Source organism: Gymnoscopelus braueri (genome assembly GCF_963280865.1).
Source record: "Gymnoscopelus braueri genome assembly, chromosome: 12".
NCBI lineage: Eukaryota > Metazoa > Chordata > Actinopteri > Myctophiformes > Myctophidae > Gymnoscopelus > Gymnoscopelus braueri.
Window position 1 is genome coordinate 32767627 of NC_137614.1, and position 19179 is coordinate 32786805.

The following is a 19179-nucleotide window of genomic DNA, read 5'->3' on the forward strand; positions in this document are numbered from 1 at the left end:
GGAGGAAATAGAGCGATGGACTGAAATACTCTCCTCCAAATCTGCCAGTCTCACCCGGATCTAAACGCATCTGCTTATTAATATATGGGGCAGATGAACTCCTGTAAAATACTCAGTGTGGGTCCATTTGGTTATATATTTGGTACATATAGTGTTATAAATGGAAAAATTAACACTGAGGATTTTATTGTGTAATAGAATCCTGTGCCGACGCAAACAAGTCATTCAATGTACAGTACGTTCACTGCACACATACTGAAATGATAATGGGGATAATACTCCTTCAGTTTAGGAATCTCATTGTTATTCAATGTTACCGTGTATGATAGGCAGGCTGTATTGACATCATGTACTGGCATGTGACTGATGACTATGGGCAAAGTGACTGGCTAGCCCCTGATTTCGTCATGATGACTCCCCGGAAAGGATCCTGTCTGGTTTGCTGACTTAAGGATACATCCATGCTCAGGCCTCAACACCGATCTTTACAGCTTCCTGTGTTCGTTCTCGTTTCGGGTTGCCGGCACTATGAATTTCAAATGCCAGAGTTATCAGTAGAACGTGGATGTGGGGCATACTGTCGCCATACAGAAGTGTGCCATGACACACAGCGAGGGCTCTAATAGATGTTCCACCATGACACACAGTAAGGGCTCTGATAGATATTCCACAATGACGCACAGTAAGGACTTTGATAGATATTCTCCCAGTAAAGTCAACAAATGCTCTCCTGATTTTTTTTTTAATGACGGATTATACTTGCATATGTCCTTCAGCAGGCAGTCACTTAATGCATCCGCTTTAAAGGAGTAGTTCACCCAAAAAATTACTTATTTTCTATCAATTGCACACCACATAAAGCCTTGAATTCATGATTTTTTAAAAGTTTTTGTCGCATTCCTAAGCTAATAATTTGATTCCTGTCCCCTACCGGCTAATGTATCCGGTAGGAGACACAAAGTAGATTATTTGTGTGTCCTACCGGAAATACACCCAGTCATCAAATTATTGGCTTAGGAATGCGACAAAAACAAAAACAAATCCATGAATTCAAGGCTTCATGGGGTGTGCAATTGAAAGAAAATAAGTATTTTTTTGGGTGAACTTCTCCTTTAAGTGGTTTTGTCATTTCCATTAGCAAGGTAGCAAGACGTAAGACGTGCCGCCGAAAAATAAACAGAAATTGGGAAAAAAAACTTAACTGTGTCTCTGTGTCTATCCAGTCACCCCTGATCTGCTCCCAGACACGGCCCTGGTGCCGGCCCTGCCCTCCCTGTCCTCCGGGCGGGCCGGCCCCGCTCCGCAGCGGCCCCGGAGGCGCAGCAGCACCGACAGCGCCAGGTCCCGGCCGTCGCACTTGGGGCTTCCCGGGCCGGGCTCCAGGAAAGGCGGCATGGAGGTGGGCATGCGCGCGGTGCGTGGCCTGGACTGGAAGTGGGGGAACCAGGACGACGGCGAGGGCCACGTGGGCACCGTGGTGGAGATCGGCCGGCAGGGCAGCACCACCACGCCAGACAAGACGGTGGTGGTGCAGTGGGACAGTGGCACGCGCACCAACTACCGAACCGGCTACCAGGGAGCCTATGACCTGCTGCTCTATGATAACGCTCAGATCGGTAAGTCTGACAACTAAGCTCTCTTCATATTCATGTTTAAAAAAAAGCTAGGACTGTTTACTGTATTTAAAAATGTTGACATGATGAAGTTTAACAGGGTTATATTATATTTTTTAAATGTTTAAACTTGCACGTTTAAACAGTAGTAGGCCTGACCTCGACTAAGTCGACTAGTCGACTGGTTAGTCGTGGGGGGTCCGATAGTCGAAAGAAAAAAAAAAAGTTTTTTTTTTTTTTTTTTTTTAAGGGCCAAAACATTTTTCAATTGTTTTTTGGCCAAGTCTACACCTGCAACCACACATAACTTCCACTTTATTCTTCTTATTCCTCGTCTTTGTATTGGTATTGTTTGTGTTGGAGCGCCTCAGTGCGGCTGCAGAGTTCATGTGCAACCTCTTCCAGAGAGAGATAGAGACACTAGAAACTCTGCTGGAGACAAAACAAACTGTGTAGACTTGGCCCTTTGAAATAAAATGTATTTTGGCCCAAAAAAAAAAAGAAGAAAAAAAAAAAAGTTTTTATTTTATTTATTTTTTATTAGTCGACTGCCAGTCGACTATTGGCAATTAGTCGCCAATTAGAGTCGACTAAACAAATCCTTAGTCGGGGACAGGCCTAAACAGTAGCGATCTTTCCTTTTTTTTCCATAAGTGAAGTGCAGTTGAGACCATTCAAATGAAGTTAACAGGGTTATATGATATATTTGTAGCATTTTCTTGCACGTTTAAACAGTAGCGATTTTTCCTTTTTTCCCGTAAATGAGGTGCATTTGAGACCATCGTTCTGCATCAGACATCTTGCTCTACCTTTGGACTCAAATAACACACGCTAACTTTCAACATGCTACCAGTCATCATGCTAACATTCATCTGCATTTGGCTCAATTAAAAGCAACATTTTTCTGCCTCGGATGTTCTGCCATCAATTAATGGAGCGAGAGAATAGAGGGACAGAAAGGGAGATGGGGGGGATAGGCGGGTGAAGAGCGACAGGGACATGGGGCGAGGGCATATTTTTGTCATCTGCCTTTCACGCTTCAGTTCTTCCACATCTGATGCTAACAGCCAGTGTGTTAACTAATATCGTTTAAGAGGACATGACGTTTCCTTCAGTGACTTGCATGTTATAGTGCAGGTCAAATAAAAGCAATGATAAAAGCATTTTAGCGTATCGGATTTGATCCTTACTTTGTTGGCCACAGTAGCCGGCAGATTCTGAATTTGACCAGTTATTTATTTCCTTTCCCAAATTTTTTGTCTTTAAAAATTAGCAACAACCACAGTTTTTAGAAAAGGTACAAGGCTGAATTAAGACACAGGCTAGTTCAGGTAGCCCGTATGTTATATTCTGCTCTAGTGTTGACACTAGACACTAGGTTATTTCAGTCGGCGACCATAGCCATTCCCCCCTGTGGTACGTGATAACATTGACTATGGTACATGAAAGGAGGTTGTGTTGTAACTTGTGGTCAACTAATGTAAAGGAACAAATAAGTCTGCCTCCGAAACCCTTTCTCCCTGAGCCTGTTCTGACACAACCACCTTTTCCGATCCCCCAGGGGTGCGTCACTCCAACATCATCTGTGACAGCTGCAAGAAGCACGGCATCATGGGAATGCGCTGGAAGTGCAAGGTGTGCTTCGACTATGACCTGTGTACCCAGTGTTACATGAACAACAAGCATGACCTGAGCCACGCTTTCGAACGATATGAGACTGCACACTCTCAAGCGTGAGTACTGCACCCCCCAGCTCACCCAGCCCAGCTCACCCACCCTCCCATGTACTTGAAATGTTTGTCTAGTGAAGTGCAATTCATTTAAACAGCCAGCTTTCGCTAAATTACTCAACTTCCTCTATAGAGCACCTGAACACTCACACTGGTATATCAATAATAATAATCGTAATAATAATAATCTGTTAAGCTTTTTTATAGTGATAGTGGAGAGAGACAGGAAATTCAGAGAAAGAGTATGGACATAAAGAAAATTATACTCTGTGTGTGTAATCTTTTGTTTTTTCCATTAAAGCAGTTAAGAGAAAAAATATATTTAGGGAGGAAGATACGGTAATAAAGTAGCAAAAATACATTGCAGCTTTGCAATTAGACCAACAAGCAAATGGCACTCTTGCAATTGTCTATTGGCATTTTGAGTTGGATCCAGTGAACCACAGTTGGCCCTCCTTTGGAGAAATGGCAAGTGAGATGATTCTCGGTGTCGACTCGAGTGCACCCAGATTTACTCAAGTGACTTCTCCCCTGCAAAATCCATTCTTCTGCATCAGTTCACAGTAAAGCTTCCAAACCCCTCCAGGCCCTGTCTGAATGTCAGCTGGCCCGTCCCCGTTTTAGAGAGGGATGTGTGACGCACTAAATGGAACACGGGACTCTTCTAAATTCTAGCACAGACGAGGCCCTCATTTCCATCTCTACCTGTCTGTGCTTTTATGATGAGTGTCGAAGAGCTTTTCAAGGTCATGACTGCAAAATTCATGAAAGTCATTTTCTTATGTATCCAGCATTTAAAGGGGCAGTAAGTGCTTTTTATTTATTATTATTTAAATGTTTTAATAATTGTTAAATAGCTCTATATTCTGATTGTAATCATTGCTGTAGATAGTGTTTGTTCAGTATCAGGGGTCTCCGGCTCTTTGTCTTTAGTAAACGGGATACCAATTTGATCCAATCAGGAAAGAGAACTCAGACAAGATGGAATTGGAAGTGATGAAACAAAAAAAAATTGCTGACAAGATTGGTTCTCTCTCCTGATTGCATAAAATTGGTATCCCTACCTGAAAATGTATGTTCTATTTATTAAAGAGCTGGAGAGACAGGGAGATCCCTGTTACTACCACTGTCACTGTATAGAGCTTTAACCTTTTAACAAAACTTTTTGTTTTCACCCAAAGATATCACTTACACTACCTTTATTTTGCAGTCACATTGGTGTGATAATCTTGGCCACTTAAGCCCTATACTACGTTGTAAGACAAATGGCAAAGATAGCTGATCTACAAGATTACAATCCGTTGTGAGCTAGTAATCCAACTATGCCAGCATAATATTGTATTTAAACACACCATGAATAACAAACTAAACAAAAAAGTCCACAGATGCAACACAACAATACATACAGTACACAACATAACAACAACAAAACAAAAAACGAACTAAATTATTGTAGTTCTTTTTTTTCTCCACCTAGCCAAAATAGGGAATCCAGGGTGAGAGTGGTTAAGCTAAAAAGCGAACATGGCTTTGAGAGAGGTTAATTTAATTATTTTGGGCCATACTGCAAGGATAGCACAATGTTATGTAATGATGTACTGTACTGTAAGGCAGGGTATATTGCTGGGGTGCCTGTTGGCTCAGCATACAAAGGGAATTTACTTAAGATTCTCTCCAGTGAACTGCATGACATGGCCTAACAATTTCTGTAATTACTCTGGTATGTAGTGTTCCTGTTTGGTAAATCTTTGCAGTTAGGTACTGGTATATATTTGACTAATTCATATTATATACAGTGACACTAAAGCTACATGTTGTGAGTTGTGAACTTGTGATGGAGGCTGAGGCTCACTAGTGTCATCTTGTCTCTCAGCCCAGCTTTTCTTCTCCGGTATTGATTTCTCATTGGTGGAGAATGTTGTTTGGCTCAGCAATGTCCTTCATTGAAACAGGCTTTTGGTGGAACAAACACCTCTATTTGACCCAACAAACAGTACCGACGATAAATCACTCTCCTCCTTTTACTTTCAACCAAGGCCACTGCATTCTCACCATCATTCCTCATCCTATTGATGTATGGATTAAAGGTGATTCAAGTTTGTAAATGGCCAGTAATACAAGGCCAGAAATTAGGTGTGTGTGTGTGTGTGTGTGTGTGTGTGTGTGTGTGTGTGTGTGTGTGTGTGTGTGTGTGTGTGTGTGTGTGTGTGTGTGTGTGTGTGTGTGTGTGTGTGTGTGTGTGTGTGTGTGTGTGTGTGTGTGTGTGTGTGTGTGTGTGTGTGTGTGTGTGTGTGTGTGTGTGTGTGTGGGGGGGGGGGGGGGGAAGCTGCTGGTCCCCTTTTCCTAGTATATGGTGTGATTAAGTCCAGACAAACACTTATGTCCATAATGTGTCCTGCTGCACCATCCAATCCCCTAATCTGTGAAATTAAATAGAGCCCGTTTACAATCCCACACAACTGTAGTCTTATTGCTTAAGAAAGGCTAAGCTATATTGGCAAAAACAGCTTTTCTTAGTCATGAAGATCAGATTAAAGCTAAAAGTAGAAAGATTTGCTTGCCATTTGGTTTGAGGTATCTTTAAGTTTCCATTTAAGTATTATATTACAATCATTGGCTTACATACACAACTATGATTACATTTTTCTTTTAAGGCCCAATGTTACTGTAAAGTGTTTTAATGTTCCATAACATTTCACAAGAGATCAGAGCAAAATCTTCATTTTAATTGTAGAGACATATGAGAAAGCCCTATACAGCATTTGTTTATGTTGAGATAATCTCTGAACACGTATAACGCATTTCTAATTTGAGTCATTTGAATATAATATTGCAGTCTAAAGGGGGAAAAAGTGACATGTGACATATCGGTCTGCTTTTCTTCTGTTGAAAATGCATCATTCTTGTCGAGCATTGAAGCTAGTGACACTTTTTCATCAAAGCATAAATTGGACTTTGAAGTGACATAAGAGACAGTGACTCAGCTAAAGCCAGCCAGCCAGCAGTGATGTGAATGGAGCATTCAGACAACACTGGCCTGAAAAGGACAGGATAAAGACTGTACGTGCTGGAAGGCACCAGAGAAACGTACTGTTCACACTCACTTTTATGCCAACTGGACCCCTCATTAGCTGGATACCACTGGCTACAAATAGACAACAATCCCATCCCCTCTCAAATCCTCTCTGACTTTATGCTTATTATGCATGCTTATTATGCATGGTGACAAGCAGTGCTGACAGTAGTCCTGTCTTATCTTTGGATCCTCAGTGATTACATCTGTGGCCAACTGATATTTGCTGTGAAAGACACACATTTGCCTTGTTTTCTCGACTAGAACAGGCACATGTTTTTTTGCATAACGGGTTTGCGTAGAGAGTTGGGGGTTTGGGCTTGTTTACAAAAAAGGGGGGGTTGATGTTTGCGACGACTCGCTAGACGAGTGTTTAGGGTGCATGGGCTCTAATACATGACAGCGAGTCCCTGGTTCGATCACCGGACGGACGGATCATTTGCTGCATGTCACTCCGCATCTTTCTCAGTGTTTCGTGTTTTCTCCACTGTACCAAATAAAGCAAAAAAAAAGGAGGTTGATTTTATGAGATGGAGATGGCACTGAGACTGATGCATTAAATAGTTAAACAAATAACCATGGTAGCTTAGTAGCTGGCGTTATTTTGGAAAACATTTACATACAGAACATACATACATGCTGTATTAAATCCCTGGGGGACGTTATGTCATGGTCAGCTGCATAAACAGTCATTGACCTGTCTTTACAGGCCCCTCCACAAACACGGGTGCAAAAGGGTTGTGCAGTAGAGCTGGATGTACATCACTGTTCCATTGTAATCACAACAGATTTAGCACGGATTAGCATGCTAGCATTCTCCCCTGCACGGATTAGCATGCTAGCATTTCCATCTCCCACCTAGCAGAGGTGTGTTAGGTAATTGGTGGTGTGTGGATCTAGGTGTGTAGTGTCAAAATAAAGTAATAAATCATAAATATTCACAAATCTTAATGGTCCAGTTCAGCCCCATCCCCAAATGATATCGAGTTTCTGTCCTACAATACATTCAAGATGAATGTAGCAGCAAGATGGCTATTTTTACTCTTCACTGTGACATCTTATGGTGTTATTTTATTGACTTGCATTTGGTTACTTTTAGATGTGCAACAGTTAATCGAACTAATTGATCTAATTGATTATAAAAAATATATAGATTTGAATAAAATAATTGATTTTGGGGAAAATAATTGCTCAAACATAAAAAAAAAAAAAATGAAAATAGTTAAAATAGCAAATCTACAGGCTCACTATGCATTGTGATGGGACGCGCTGTGAGCTGGTAGATCGTCTATTTTCGCTGTTTTTGCGTGATGCTGCTGTACAAATAAGTACAAAATAGGGCTTAAGTGGTTAATCAGACTAATAGATTTCATTTGTTTATAAAGCATCAGTTACAAAATGTTAGCGTTGATTTGTTGAAAATTTCTTTTATAGAAAAGCTTCTCAATTAGTTGATTACTCGAAAAAGTGATCTATAGGATAATCGCTTAGCAAATAATCAATAGTTGCAGCCTTGCAGGCCTAGTTACGGTGCTTTTTGTGTTAAATAGTACATTGAGACATGTGTAGGTAATGGCATGCTGACAGTGCTGGAGGCAACATATGTGTGTACCATATGTTGACAGGAGGAGGGGGGGGCCGGCAAACAACAACTTTGCAGTCGGTTAATCCCCCCCCCCCCCCACACACACACACACACACACACACTCGAATAACATGTACAGAGCCAACACCAGGGAAGCTCTCTTGTATAGCCGGGTGTAATCCTTCTCTCACACATCAGGCGCTGCTTGTACACCTGACCTCGGCAACTCTACTCACCATACAGTAAAACGCTGCGTGTTCATTTCATTTAGAGTGTACAAATGGACCTTACTAATGGTCCATTTTAATTACATTTGTATACTCTTTGGAGTTTAGTTTAGTTTATTACATTTTTTTTTAAATCCTTGGAATTTTTGTTCAGATAGGATCCGGGTAATTCAATTTAAAATTCTATGCACAATTCGTCCGTTCTCCTATCCGTACTTCTGCTTTCTGCTCATAATCTCTGATGTGTTCAGTAAAAAAATCCACTTTGAGATCCATCGTTCTAGAATGCACTTGATTTGTTCAGAATGACCAGCATCCCCCCCAACCGGCCTTTGACGTGCAGTCATGCACCCTTTTCATCCTTGTGTGAATGTCCATCCTTCGACAGATCGACACGTCAACAAGTCGGGTCAGGTTGATGATGTGGTCCAGCAGAAAGACGTGACAGTTAGTTCGGCTGGGTTTGCTGTCTTGTGCTCAGAGTAGTCAGACAACAACAACAACAACAACAACAACAACAACAACAAGCGGTGTTGTGTGAGGTGTATTGATAACCACAGATACTTGTATCTGAACTGTTCTGCCATACTTTAAATTGTACTTTTTTGTTTTGTTAAATTGGTACAGTGTCTTTTCTCTGTACAGATATTCCTGACAAGTGGGCTTGGCATGTGCATATGCACACGTACACGTACACTCACACTCACACTCACACTCACACAAACTGAGCTTTGCTCTCTGATGGCCTGCTTTCGGATTGCCCTGCTGTCTAGGGATTAGACCCAAAGCCGTATTTTTACACACACACACACACACACACACACACACACACACACACACACACACACACACACACACACACACACACACACACACACACACACACACCTGTCCTTGACACAGTCCTTACCCAGCCCAGACAGTCACGCGTTAAGATTTACTGTCAGTCAGCACTAAGTCACGTAAGACGCCACAAGGCTACCTTCCTACCCAACTATCTACTAGTACCTATCGCTTGTTCCATCAGTATGAGCAGGAAACCTAAAAAACCTTGGGTCACCAGCCAGGGCTAGCTCTTAACCTTCATGGACTACTAGCCAAGTCACCGGCACAAGAGGGAGACGTGCAGGATATAACCCTGGTTTGGCAAGGGAGCGAAGTTTGGATCACACTGGATTTGCTGGGATCAAGTAACCCAAAGGTGTAGTGTAGAAATGGAAGCTGGATGTTGACCCTGTCGGAAAAGCATGGGAATAGGGAGCTCCTTTGCACCGAGATCTGATCAAATCTTTACCATACGGTACGTTGCCCAGAGTTGGTTCTCAATTTCTTAAAGGACTATACCGGGTGGTCTGGCATGTTTAGCCTATTGACAACTCATAGTATACTTGACATTACAGCAGTGCCAACTATTTTCCGAGGCATACCATGGTTTGTTTAATTTTCAAGGAAGCCATTGGATTCTGTTATATATATCTGTTCATAATCATATGTTTTAATCCATGTTAATGTGTGGATTTATATTAAATGTCCTATATGTATTGCCCAACTTTATACATAAGGACACATTTTTCTATGTTTCATGGTTGTTTGTACAGTTTGTTGCGTGTTCTATGTCTCAAGGTGGATCACAATGGAAACAAGCTACTGCTTTTTTGTGTATAGTCCATGTTGGCGTTTTCCTAATTAATGACATTGTTATGATTTTTTAAAAACTGCCAATAAAGTATTCTATCTATCTAAAAGTCGACCTTTAAATAGTCCCTTGAGGAAAGATTTATTAATAAATTAAATTCAAACGTCAATAACCACATAATGATGTATAGCCATCATTTGACTAGATGATGACTTTGGAGAAAATGTAAACAAACACAAAATCAAAAAATAAAGCCATTAACAGGGAAATGGTCTATGATTACTACATTATATATGTAATAAAAAACGTAATAATAATAAACTTGATTTGTATAGCACGTTTTAAAACGGTCACAAAGCACTTAACAGCATCAAACTAAAGAAAAACACAATTGTGAGAGAAACGTAATAAAAGAGCACGAAAGGATAAAAGCTAGCAAGAAACATAACATTTATGTACAGAGCCACAAATGTGAATAGACAATGAATGACATGTATTGACTTTGGTATGGTCCTTTTTAAAGATGTGAATGTCTGTTTATTTATTTTTTATACATGTGTCATTGGAGTGTGGAGTTTTGGCAGGTGCGTTTGTGGTTACAGTGCTGACAGCAGATTGATATCGGCAGGCCAAACAAAATAAGTTTTCCTCCATGTGTTTTTAGTTTAGCGTGGTTCTTACATCCTGTCAGAGACAGCCATGACTTTGTAATGTGGAAGACTGTGCAGGCACACGTAAGTCATCCTCTCTGACAAGAGCCACCACAGAAAGGATAACTTGCTTTTTTTCCCCTTCATGCTCTATACAATTATCTGCCCTCTGAGGCCATGTCTTACATGTATCTGTGTGTTTGCTCTGACTTTGGGGCTTGTGGATGACTTTGCATGTCTCCAAGCCAAAGTTGTTAAGTGTGGCATGTGTTCCTGTGTGCCACTTAGTGGGTGCATAATGTAGGCCAGGCGCTTGGCTTACTTACCGTATTCAGTGTAGCCTCAGGTCTTAACCACTTAAACCCTATATACTTTGTTGTACGTCAGATAGTGAAAATAGCCAATCTACAAGCTCACAACGGGGTTGTATTGCAATGTGTTGTGATATTGTAGATCTGCAATTTTGGTCGAATGTTAGCCGATTTTTTTTTGCAGACTGTTCGTCTGTTATGAAATGCCCAGAACAGGGTTCATGTGATTAAAGGGTTGCACGTTTCTATAGTAGAATCTATACCAGACTCTTTTCTGGTTCCGCTCATTATACAGAAGTATCAGACATGTTACTTTTGGGTTTAGTGCTTTCCTGGGATAATTTTGTAATGTAAATTTATAATGTTCTAATCTGTAGTACAGTTAGTCTTATACCAGGGCCATGGAAGAAATACTCCTTTCCGACTGGCTCTCAGGTTAAAGTCATATATCAGGTCTCCTCAAACATAGTCCTGGTTAACAGTTTAATCACCTTCTAAATCAATGCTCATAGTTTATTAAATCACATGTAACCATAATAACAACAATAAACCAACTGGTAGCAGTTTTTTCGACTAGATAGTGGTTACCAGTCCAACATAGGTTTTGTCTGCTGTTTTTATATGGATTTTCATTATGAAAGTAAAAAATTTAAACGCAGCCCTTTTGTTGCCTAGTATAAACCACTCTAAGTGGCCATGGTATAAGCCACTGTTATTTTCCTATACAATACTCATCATGCATTATTTCTAATTATTCGACTCTAAATCGTAATGTCCCTCACAAGTTATATTGTGCTCTCTACATAAATGTTTTACAGCAAGTCTCATGAGGTCTTAAATTAAGAAGTTCCATAATAAATCCTAACATGGCCTTCATTTAAGTGGTTCTGCAGTAAATTAAATTGCGGTCTTAATTTAAGATGTCCCATTCTAAGCCGCAGTGCTGCGATCTTGCTGTGTTTTCATGGAGAATATGTTCTTTTTTTTCCTACCCTGTTTTAAGCCGCAGTGCTGCGATCTTGCTGTGTTTTCATGGAGAATATGTCCTTTTTTTTCCTACCCTGTTTTCCCCGCTGCACAGAGTGACCTTGGCACCGAGGCAGAACCTCCCGCGGATCATCCTCAAAGGAATCTTCCAGGGGGTTAAAGTGGTTCGTGGACCCGATTGGGATTGGGGCAACCAAGACGGTGAGTTGGCCGGGAAGCACCGAGCTGACGGCTATTCATTCATCTCACTAACCTGGCGCTGCCAACTCAGCAGCCCCCCTCCCCGAAACCCCCCACCATCTTCAGCATGGAGTCTGCGTCTTCAAAGCGTTTCACTATCCGCCACCCGCAACAGCCTAAGCTCACGTCTCCCTCATTAACCCATGAAATGTCCTGTGTTAATTGGTGCGTCTGCATGCACTTTATATCGCCGCTGACTCACTCGGAGTCTGTTGCACAGATGTGTTTGTGTGCGCCTAAAGAGACCTTGCTCACTAACATTCATTTTCCTTTCTTTTTTGTTTCCCAACTTTCCCAACTAGCATGGTGGAACGTACAGAGATGTCCCATGATGCTAAATATAGCTTGTGCTCAATTATAAGGAAGTAGAAGTAGAAGTCTTTTGGGGATATTTATTGTTTTGAGATTTTGGAATTTTCTTGGCCTAGCAGGGCCTCAAATGACTGCGGCTTCACATAAGAGCCAAGGGAGTTTGGCCTTCACTGTGGATCATTATGAACGTAAAGCCTGAGTTATATTCTTAGTTGCACATGGGTGTTGCGCACCGTAAATAGACGATCTACAAGCTCTCAATGTCTTGCCATATGACATTTTGTGAGCTTGTAGATCTTCTATTCTAGGTGTGCGACACCGGCATGCTACTAAGTATAAAACAGGCATAACTGTAATGACCTTCTTTTGCAGCATTGCAGTTTGAAAGATGCCCTCTCTCAGATACAAGAATGACCTTTGCTCGTTGGCGGTTCCAATACATATTGAGAACAGTCAGAGCCCATTTAGTAGGCTGAATTAAATCCCTTGAATGTCCCCTTCAGGGGAAGAATGAAATGTTATTATTGCTTTTGCCTTTCCCGGTTGGCGGGGGGTTATCTCTGAGAATAGCATCGCTCCCTTTTTTGTGCTAGAGTGAATGAGTCAAAATGTCCTCTTGGTGTCTTTGAAAAATGAGGCCCTTGGGTTTGGCACAGTCACTCATCAGCCTTGAACGGTGCATGCGGTACGGTAAGTGCATGTGGGATGTTCTGGGCATGCTCTGAAGACCCTCCCTCCCCTCCCCCTCTGCTCTTGTGGGTCACTGATTCAGTCACCGCTGTCAGACACAGAGGCTACCTGATTACGTTGTCATCTCTGATGGTTAACTAAGGGTTTCTCTACACATAAAGGGACAATATCGCAAATGTTCTATTATTATATTGTACTCAGTTTTGTGGTTGTTGATGGCAGAAGGGGTTTTGTCCTTGAAACAGCTGATCAGAGTGCTTTTCTCGTTCATGGCTCATAGAAAAGCTGTGGATGACCCCCTTGGTTACAGCATGGAATCCAGCATATGATCTCTATAAATTCTAGTCTCTCAGATCATTTCTGTTCATACACAGAATACACACTGTTTTGTGTCTGTCAGTGTCACCATGGCCTTCAATGTCATTTCTTATTTCATTGCTGCATAATAGACCCTCTGATGTTAGCATGTGATATATGATCATGCATGACTTGTGCTTGTGTGTTTTGTTTTTTATTCCAATTCCACTTTGTGTTTACTGAAACAAGTTTCTTTTAAGGAAGTTGATTTTCACTTTTGCTCTGTTCCTCCTACACTTGTCCTACGCACTCAAATTGTTACACTTTGTCTGATCTGTGTGTGTGTGTGTGTGTGTGTGTGTGTGTGTGTGTGTGTGTGTGTAGGAGGGGAGGGTAAGGTTGGGAAGGTAGTGGACATTCGCGGCTGGGACACAGAGTCTGGCCGCAGCGTGGCCAGTGTGACCTGGTCGAACGGCACCACCAATGTCTACCGCATGGGCCACAAGGGCAAGGTGGACCTCAAATACATGTCTGACGTCCAGGGAGGGTTCTACTACAAAGACCACCTACCAAAGCTAGGTAGGGAAACACACTGTTGATGTGCATTTGAGTTCATTGCTGATGATTACCATAGTATAGTCCATGAAAACAAATATAAATGTACCATAGAGCCCATATTGACAGAGGAAATTCCCCTTTCTGTCTATTTTGGACAACATTCTATGTTCCTACAATTCCCGTAATGCATTTCACAGGCAAGCACCAGCATGTAGAGTGGCAAGGTTTGTATTCCTAAAACCCGAAAGGTTACTCAGCATTTTGCACTTCCTGGTTCTCTCTCTCAAAGTCTGTTTTTTTTATGTGTTTTGGGGTAAATGCCTGAAATAAGGTCTGTGGTTAACAGGCTTAAGCGATATTCATCATTTTGCTTGTGAATTTTGAAAGCTTTTGTGTGTCTTAAAAATATATTTGCTAACAAGTGGCAAATGAATTGACATACCCTGGTGAGGACATTACATGTCATCATGCCGAACAAACGCATTTGTGGTGTTGAACTGATAATGTTCAAGACTTGTGACCATGGTGTAGTTTGATCATGATCAATCATAAAACTAGTATCTGTTTTTGCCACACAAAAAAAATCCAATGCAACAATCCCAATTACTTTTGGCAAGAGAACGACAGAACTACAGAAATACATCACCCCTGGACCACTCTAACCTCTAACTCTGGTCTATGGCTTCCATTACATCAACCCCATAAATATTTGCTATTTTTGCCATAAAGAACAAACAAGGACAATGTCACAGCCACCGAGGGTAGTGGCTAAAGGAAGTAATTGTTGTACTTTTCACATTCACAGATTTTACTCCAGTGACATCACAATTCACAATTTGGGCATTTAGCAGATGCTTTTATCCAAAGCGACCTATAAGTGTGAAGTCAGAGTAAATAACATGAACCCTAGTCAACAAACGACAGGGTAAATGGTCACATAAATACAGTGCAAAGAAAACAATTCAGTACTTCAAAAAAACATCATCCTGGCATCTGTCTAAACAACATGGCATCTAAATGACATTCTTAGCATTTGTGGTCAAGGAAAAACAAATCTATTTCACGTCACTGGAGTAAATGCTTCAGCACTACTCCAGAGACCGCATTACTGCTACAAATGGAATATTACAAATATATATAATATTCAAATATATTGTTGAAATTCATGATGATGATGTTCACTTTTTAACCACTTGAACCCCAGCATCCCTATTCTGGGGGGAACATTCGCCAAAAATAGCCGATCTACAAGCTCACAGCACATTGCAAAGCGACGCGTTGTGAGCTTGTAGAGCGGCTATTTTTGGCAAAGAATTTTGGTGTAGACGGAAAAAAGCGGTCCAATTGCAGCTGCAACACATTTTTAAGTAAAGTGTTAATTAAGTGTTATTAAGTGTTAATGTTAATGCACGTATGTTTCTTTTGTGTGCGTGATGTTGTATGCTCACATTCGTTGACCTCCCCAACCCCCAGGAGAGCACGCAGAGCTGCAGCGTCAGGAGAGCACAGACAGTCACTCCTTCACACAAGCAGACAAGGTCAAGTGTCTCCTGGAGGTGGACATTCTACGACAGATGCAGGAGGGCCATGGAGGCTGGAACCCCAAGATGGCAGAGGTATTCAATAGAGCCTGACCAATGCCATAGTCCGATCCTGACGTTAGAGAGTCCTAGACCACTGTTGTGCAACATTTTCTGATCAATTTTAACATCTTAGATTTGATAAAAATGTGTATTTGAGGACATTTAACTAGCATTTATTTAATTTAAACACTTGAGCCCTATTTGAAATCTTTCAAAAATAGCTGAGCTTGTAGATCTGTTATTTTTGAAACATTTAGACATTTATCACCAAAAATGACATGCCCAAAATAAAGGTGGAAAGTGGCTACAAATCGGGACACATCGGCTGCATAATATATATCGACCAGACCGATATGCTGGTCGGACTCTAGTATTCAAGCCTCTCCGATGGTCTGGAGAGACAAATTACACTGATACAAGCCACATTTTTTCAAGAAGCCGACATCTTTATGTGCTTGTACCCGACGACTTTTAAAAGGCTGTGGAATATGCAGTGCTTGGCTCACGTTCTCCTGCCTGTTAAAACTGTTGTTTGTGCAGGGTGTGTGTGTGTGTGTGTGTGTGTGTGGCTTGTACCAGTACTGTATAAGGCAAACGTTGCCTCACACGCTCAATATTGCCTGTCGAAACAGGCATACAATAGCTTTATGTAACTGTAACCTCAAATGGACGTTGGCAGAAAACAGAGCGAAAGCAAACAGAGTGTGTGCTGCTTTCAAAATCAGTGCTGCTACAGGGAACGTTGAGCTCACAGCCGGCTGTGCGCTGGGTGACCCTGACTGAGGCTGGTCCTTTTGTATTTACAGTACATCTGTCGTATCGGGACGGTTCATAGGATCACAGACCGGGGCGATGTCAGAGTCCAGTACAGCAACAACATCCGCTGGACTTTCCACCCAGGGGCTCTCACCAAGGTACTGGGTTACCATTAAAACCCATTAAGACCTTGAGGCCGATTCTGCGAATGCCTTCTAAATCCGTTGTTCTGAAACGTTTTCGTAATTCAAAATGATTCAACATTTTTCAAACACTTTCAAGATTTTTCAAAAATGTTAAAAAATAGCAGATGTAAAAGCTCGCAGCGTGCATGGCACAAAGTGATATTGATATATATTGGTATTTTTCCTGTAGGTGAACTCTTTTGGTGTGGGAGAGCTGGTTCGAGTATTGGAGGACATTGACACCATCAAGAGACTCCAGGCAGGCCACGGAGAGTGGACGGACAGCATGGCTCCTGTACGCTCAATTAGCATGGTGCTAACCACTAGACTTGCGCTAATTGTCCGCAGTATCGACCACACTTCTTTCATTCTCCGCTAGCTGCATCTAAATTAACGCCACTCATCACTCCCTGACCTGCTGCATTTCCTCAGCTTTGTTCACCAGCCACTGTAAAGCCTTAATGTTGGCAGACATCCCACTGAATAGGGATGTCTGCCACAGTAGAAAAATAGCCATATGTCGGGATGTAATCAAGCTTAGAGCTTTTTCCTCAAACGTTTAGGGTGGGAATTTTTGTTAAAATGGAAACACTTCCAGGTAATGTAGTTCTAACGTATTTTAACGTATCATTTCTCCCCTCTGCTCGCTGTTCCCTCAGGCTCTCGGCCAGGTGGGAAAGGTGTTGAAGGTGTACGCTGATGGCGACCTGCGTGTGGCTTTCGGCGGCCAGACGTGGACCTTCAACCCCGCGTGCCTCTCGGCGCAGCCCGTGGAGGTGGACGCCAACCTCATGACGGCCGAGAACCCCAACGAATCCGGAAGTAAGGGACTTAGCCGGGGACCGCCCTGGGGGGGGGGCACTTCTAAACCGCATCTGCTCTTCGAACAGCCAGCCCTGGTTTCTCCTCCTCTGTTCCTATACTCTCGCTCTCTCTTGTTTTAATTTTTCTTCCTCTATTCCACTTCTTCCCTCATTCCAGCTTCTGTCTTTGCATGCATGCATACATATAGGTCACACTGCATAAAGAGTCCTGGAAAACGCATGCACGTGGACAAGGGTCTCTCTGTTCCTCTTTGAGTTGAATGTTTACAGTTAACAGTTTACAGTTTGTAAATGTTGAATGTCACACTTGCTGCGTGGGAGGTGAGAGGCTTCCTTGGCGCAGCGGGTCGTCATGTCAAAAGAACATTCTCATCAGCTTCTCTGTTTCTCATGATCTGAACCATTCTGTCACATCACATTCGCCTCAGTGATTGTGTGACATGCTAGTGCGGTGTGTGTATGTGTTTACTGTAGATGTGTGTGTGTGTGTGTGTGTGTGTGTGTGTGTGTGTGTGTGTGTGTGTGGGGGCTGGCCTTACAGCATGTGGTGGACATTTTGACTCATTCCAGTAGCTGTGATGACACATGCTTTTACAAAACCACTTAATGGATGTCTGTTTTTTTTCCTTGTGCTTTGTGGTCACTCTGGAGCCAAAAGGGGCCCCAAGGACTTTGCGACATCAATTTCAAGTGCGTTTTTAGTATGTAAGAGTGCATAAACATAATCTCCCCTTTTTCTTTTCATTTTCCCTCTCTTTCCCTCTCCTCCCTCCTTCTCCACCCTCCCTCTCCATTTCTCTCTGTCGGTCTCTCCAGGCACTGTTATATCTGTTCTGGAGAAGCTACTGTCTCAGTCCACGGAGCAGGACAACCCCAGCCGGCTGGTCATCGAGGCGGCACATGGCAGTGCCAGCAAAGTACGGGAGCTGGTGCAAAAGTACCCAGACAAGGTGAGTGCAGTACTGGGCTGCCCGCTGACATAACCTGGGCTGCTCTTTCCAAAAGCACTCTTCATCAAGTCTGCATAACACTGGACTGATTCAGCAGCTGCATAACTGAGATTGCAGAATCCTCAAGCCTGATTTATACTATACCGAGAATAGCCGATCTACAAGTTCTCAACACTTTGTATCATGAGCTTGTAGCGCTACTATTTGTAGCGCACGACACTGTACATGACTGAGTTTAAATTAAGCGTCAGTATTCTTTGAACTCTGAGGGCCGATTTCTCAAAAGGATTGCACAGCTTTTGTAGCCACTAATAAACCCGGACAAATAGGACATACATCAGCTTACAGTAACCTGTAAGCTGATTGTATGATGTTCTGTATAGTAGTGTATATCTGTCTGTCTCTTATATGTCATCATGATTTGTCTGCGTGGGAACTCATTTTAAACAAGTTTAGTGCTTTATGAGTTATCCAGTTTAGTATACCTTGTATCGTGAATTGTACTTCCATGTACTGTTTCTCATGTCTTTCTAAATAAAGTACATCAATCAATCAATCAAGAAACGGTGTAATTCTCAAAGCACCCACTCTGCCAAGCAAATAACATCTTGGTGCTATTTGCTATTTAATTAGGTAATATGAATACATTTGGTGCCAAATCAGCCCCCTTTCTATTCAAATGAGCCTCACTGAAATCATAGGAAAATAATTGGCAGCTTCAGAGAGTTGTTAGTAACTGAAATGCATTCATAAGAGTTCACTTTCCAGTGATCATGGCAGCAGTGATTGAATCAGAAAAAGAATTCCAGCACTCACACAAGCGTTATCCTGTACAGCTTATCTGAATACTCATTCAGATAACTCATGGCAACTTCCATGAGGGCTGACATAACATTCACCTATAAGGGAACACAACATTTTATTCATTCGTCACTCAGCATTGGCATCAGGGAAGGCAAATGTGAATTATCT

The 19179-nt window shown here is 42.0% G+C and overlaps 1 protein-coding gene across 2 annotated transcripts in view; it reads left to right on the plus strand.

The window, feature by feature from the left end:
- mib2 (MIB E3 ubiquitin protein ligase 2) overlaps positions 1-19179 on the plus strand; it is a 60685-nt gene that overhangs the window by 12203 nt on the left and 29303 nt on the right. The window contains exons 2-10 of one of the 2 annotated variants that reach the window (XM_080445090.1): positions 1224-1616; positions 3175-3346; positions 11907-12013; positions 13736-13930; positions 15383-15525; positions 16299-16406; positions 16624-16746; positions 17093-17255; positions 18074-18207. In XM_080445090.1, coding sequence (XP_080301216.1) covers positions 1394-1616; positions 3175-3346; positions 11907-12013; positions 13736-13930; positions 15383-15525; positions 16299-16406; positions 16624-16746; positions 17093-17255; positions 18074-18207 — 1368 coding nt within the window. In that variant the 5' untranslated portion in view covers positions 1224-1393. The remainder of the gene's footprint in view (positions 1-1223; positions 1617-3174; positions 3347-11906; positions 12014-13735; positions 13931-15382; positions 15526-16298; positions 16407-16623; positions 16747-17092; positions 17256-18073; positions 18208-19179) is intronic. The other variant, XM_080445091.1, reaches the window with a different exon arrangement.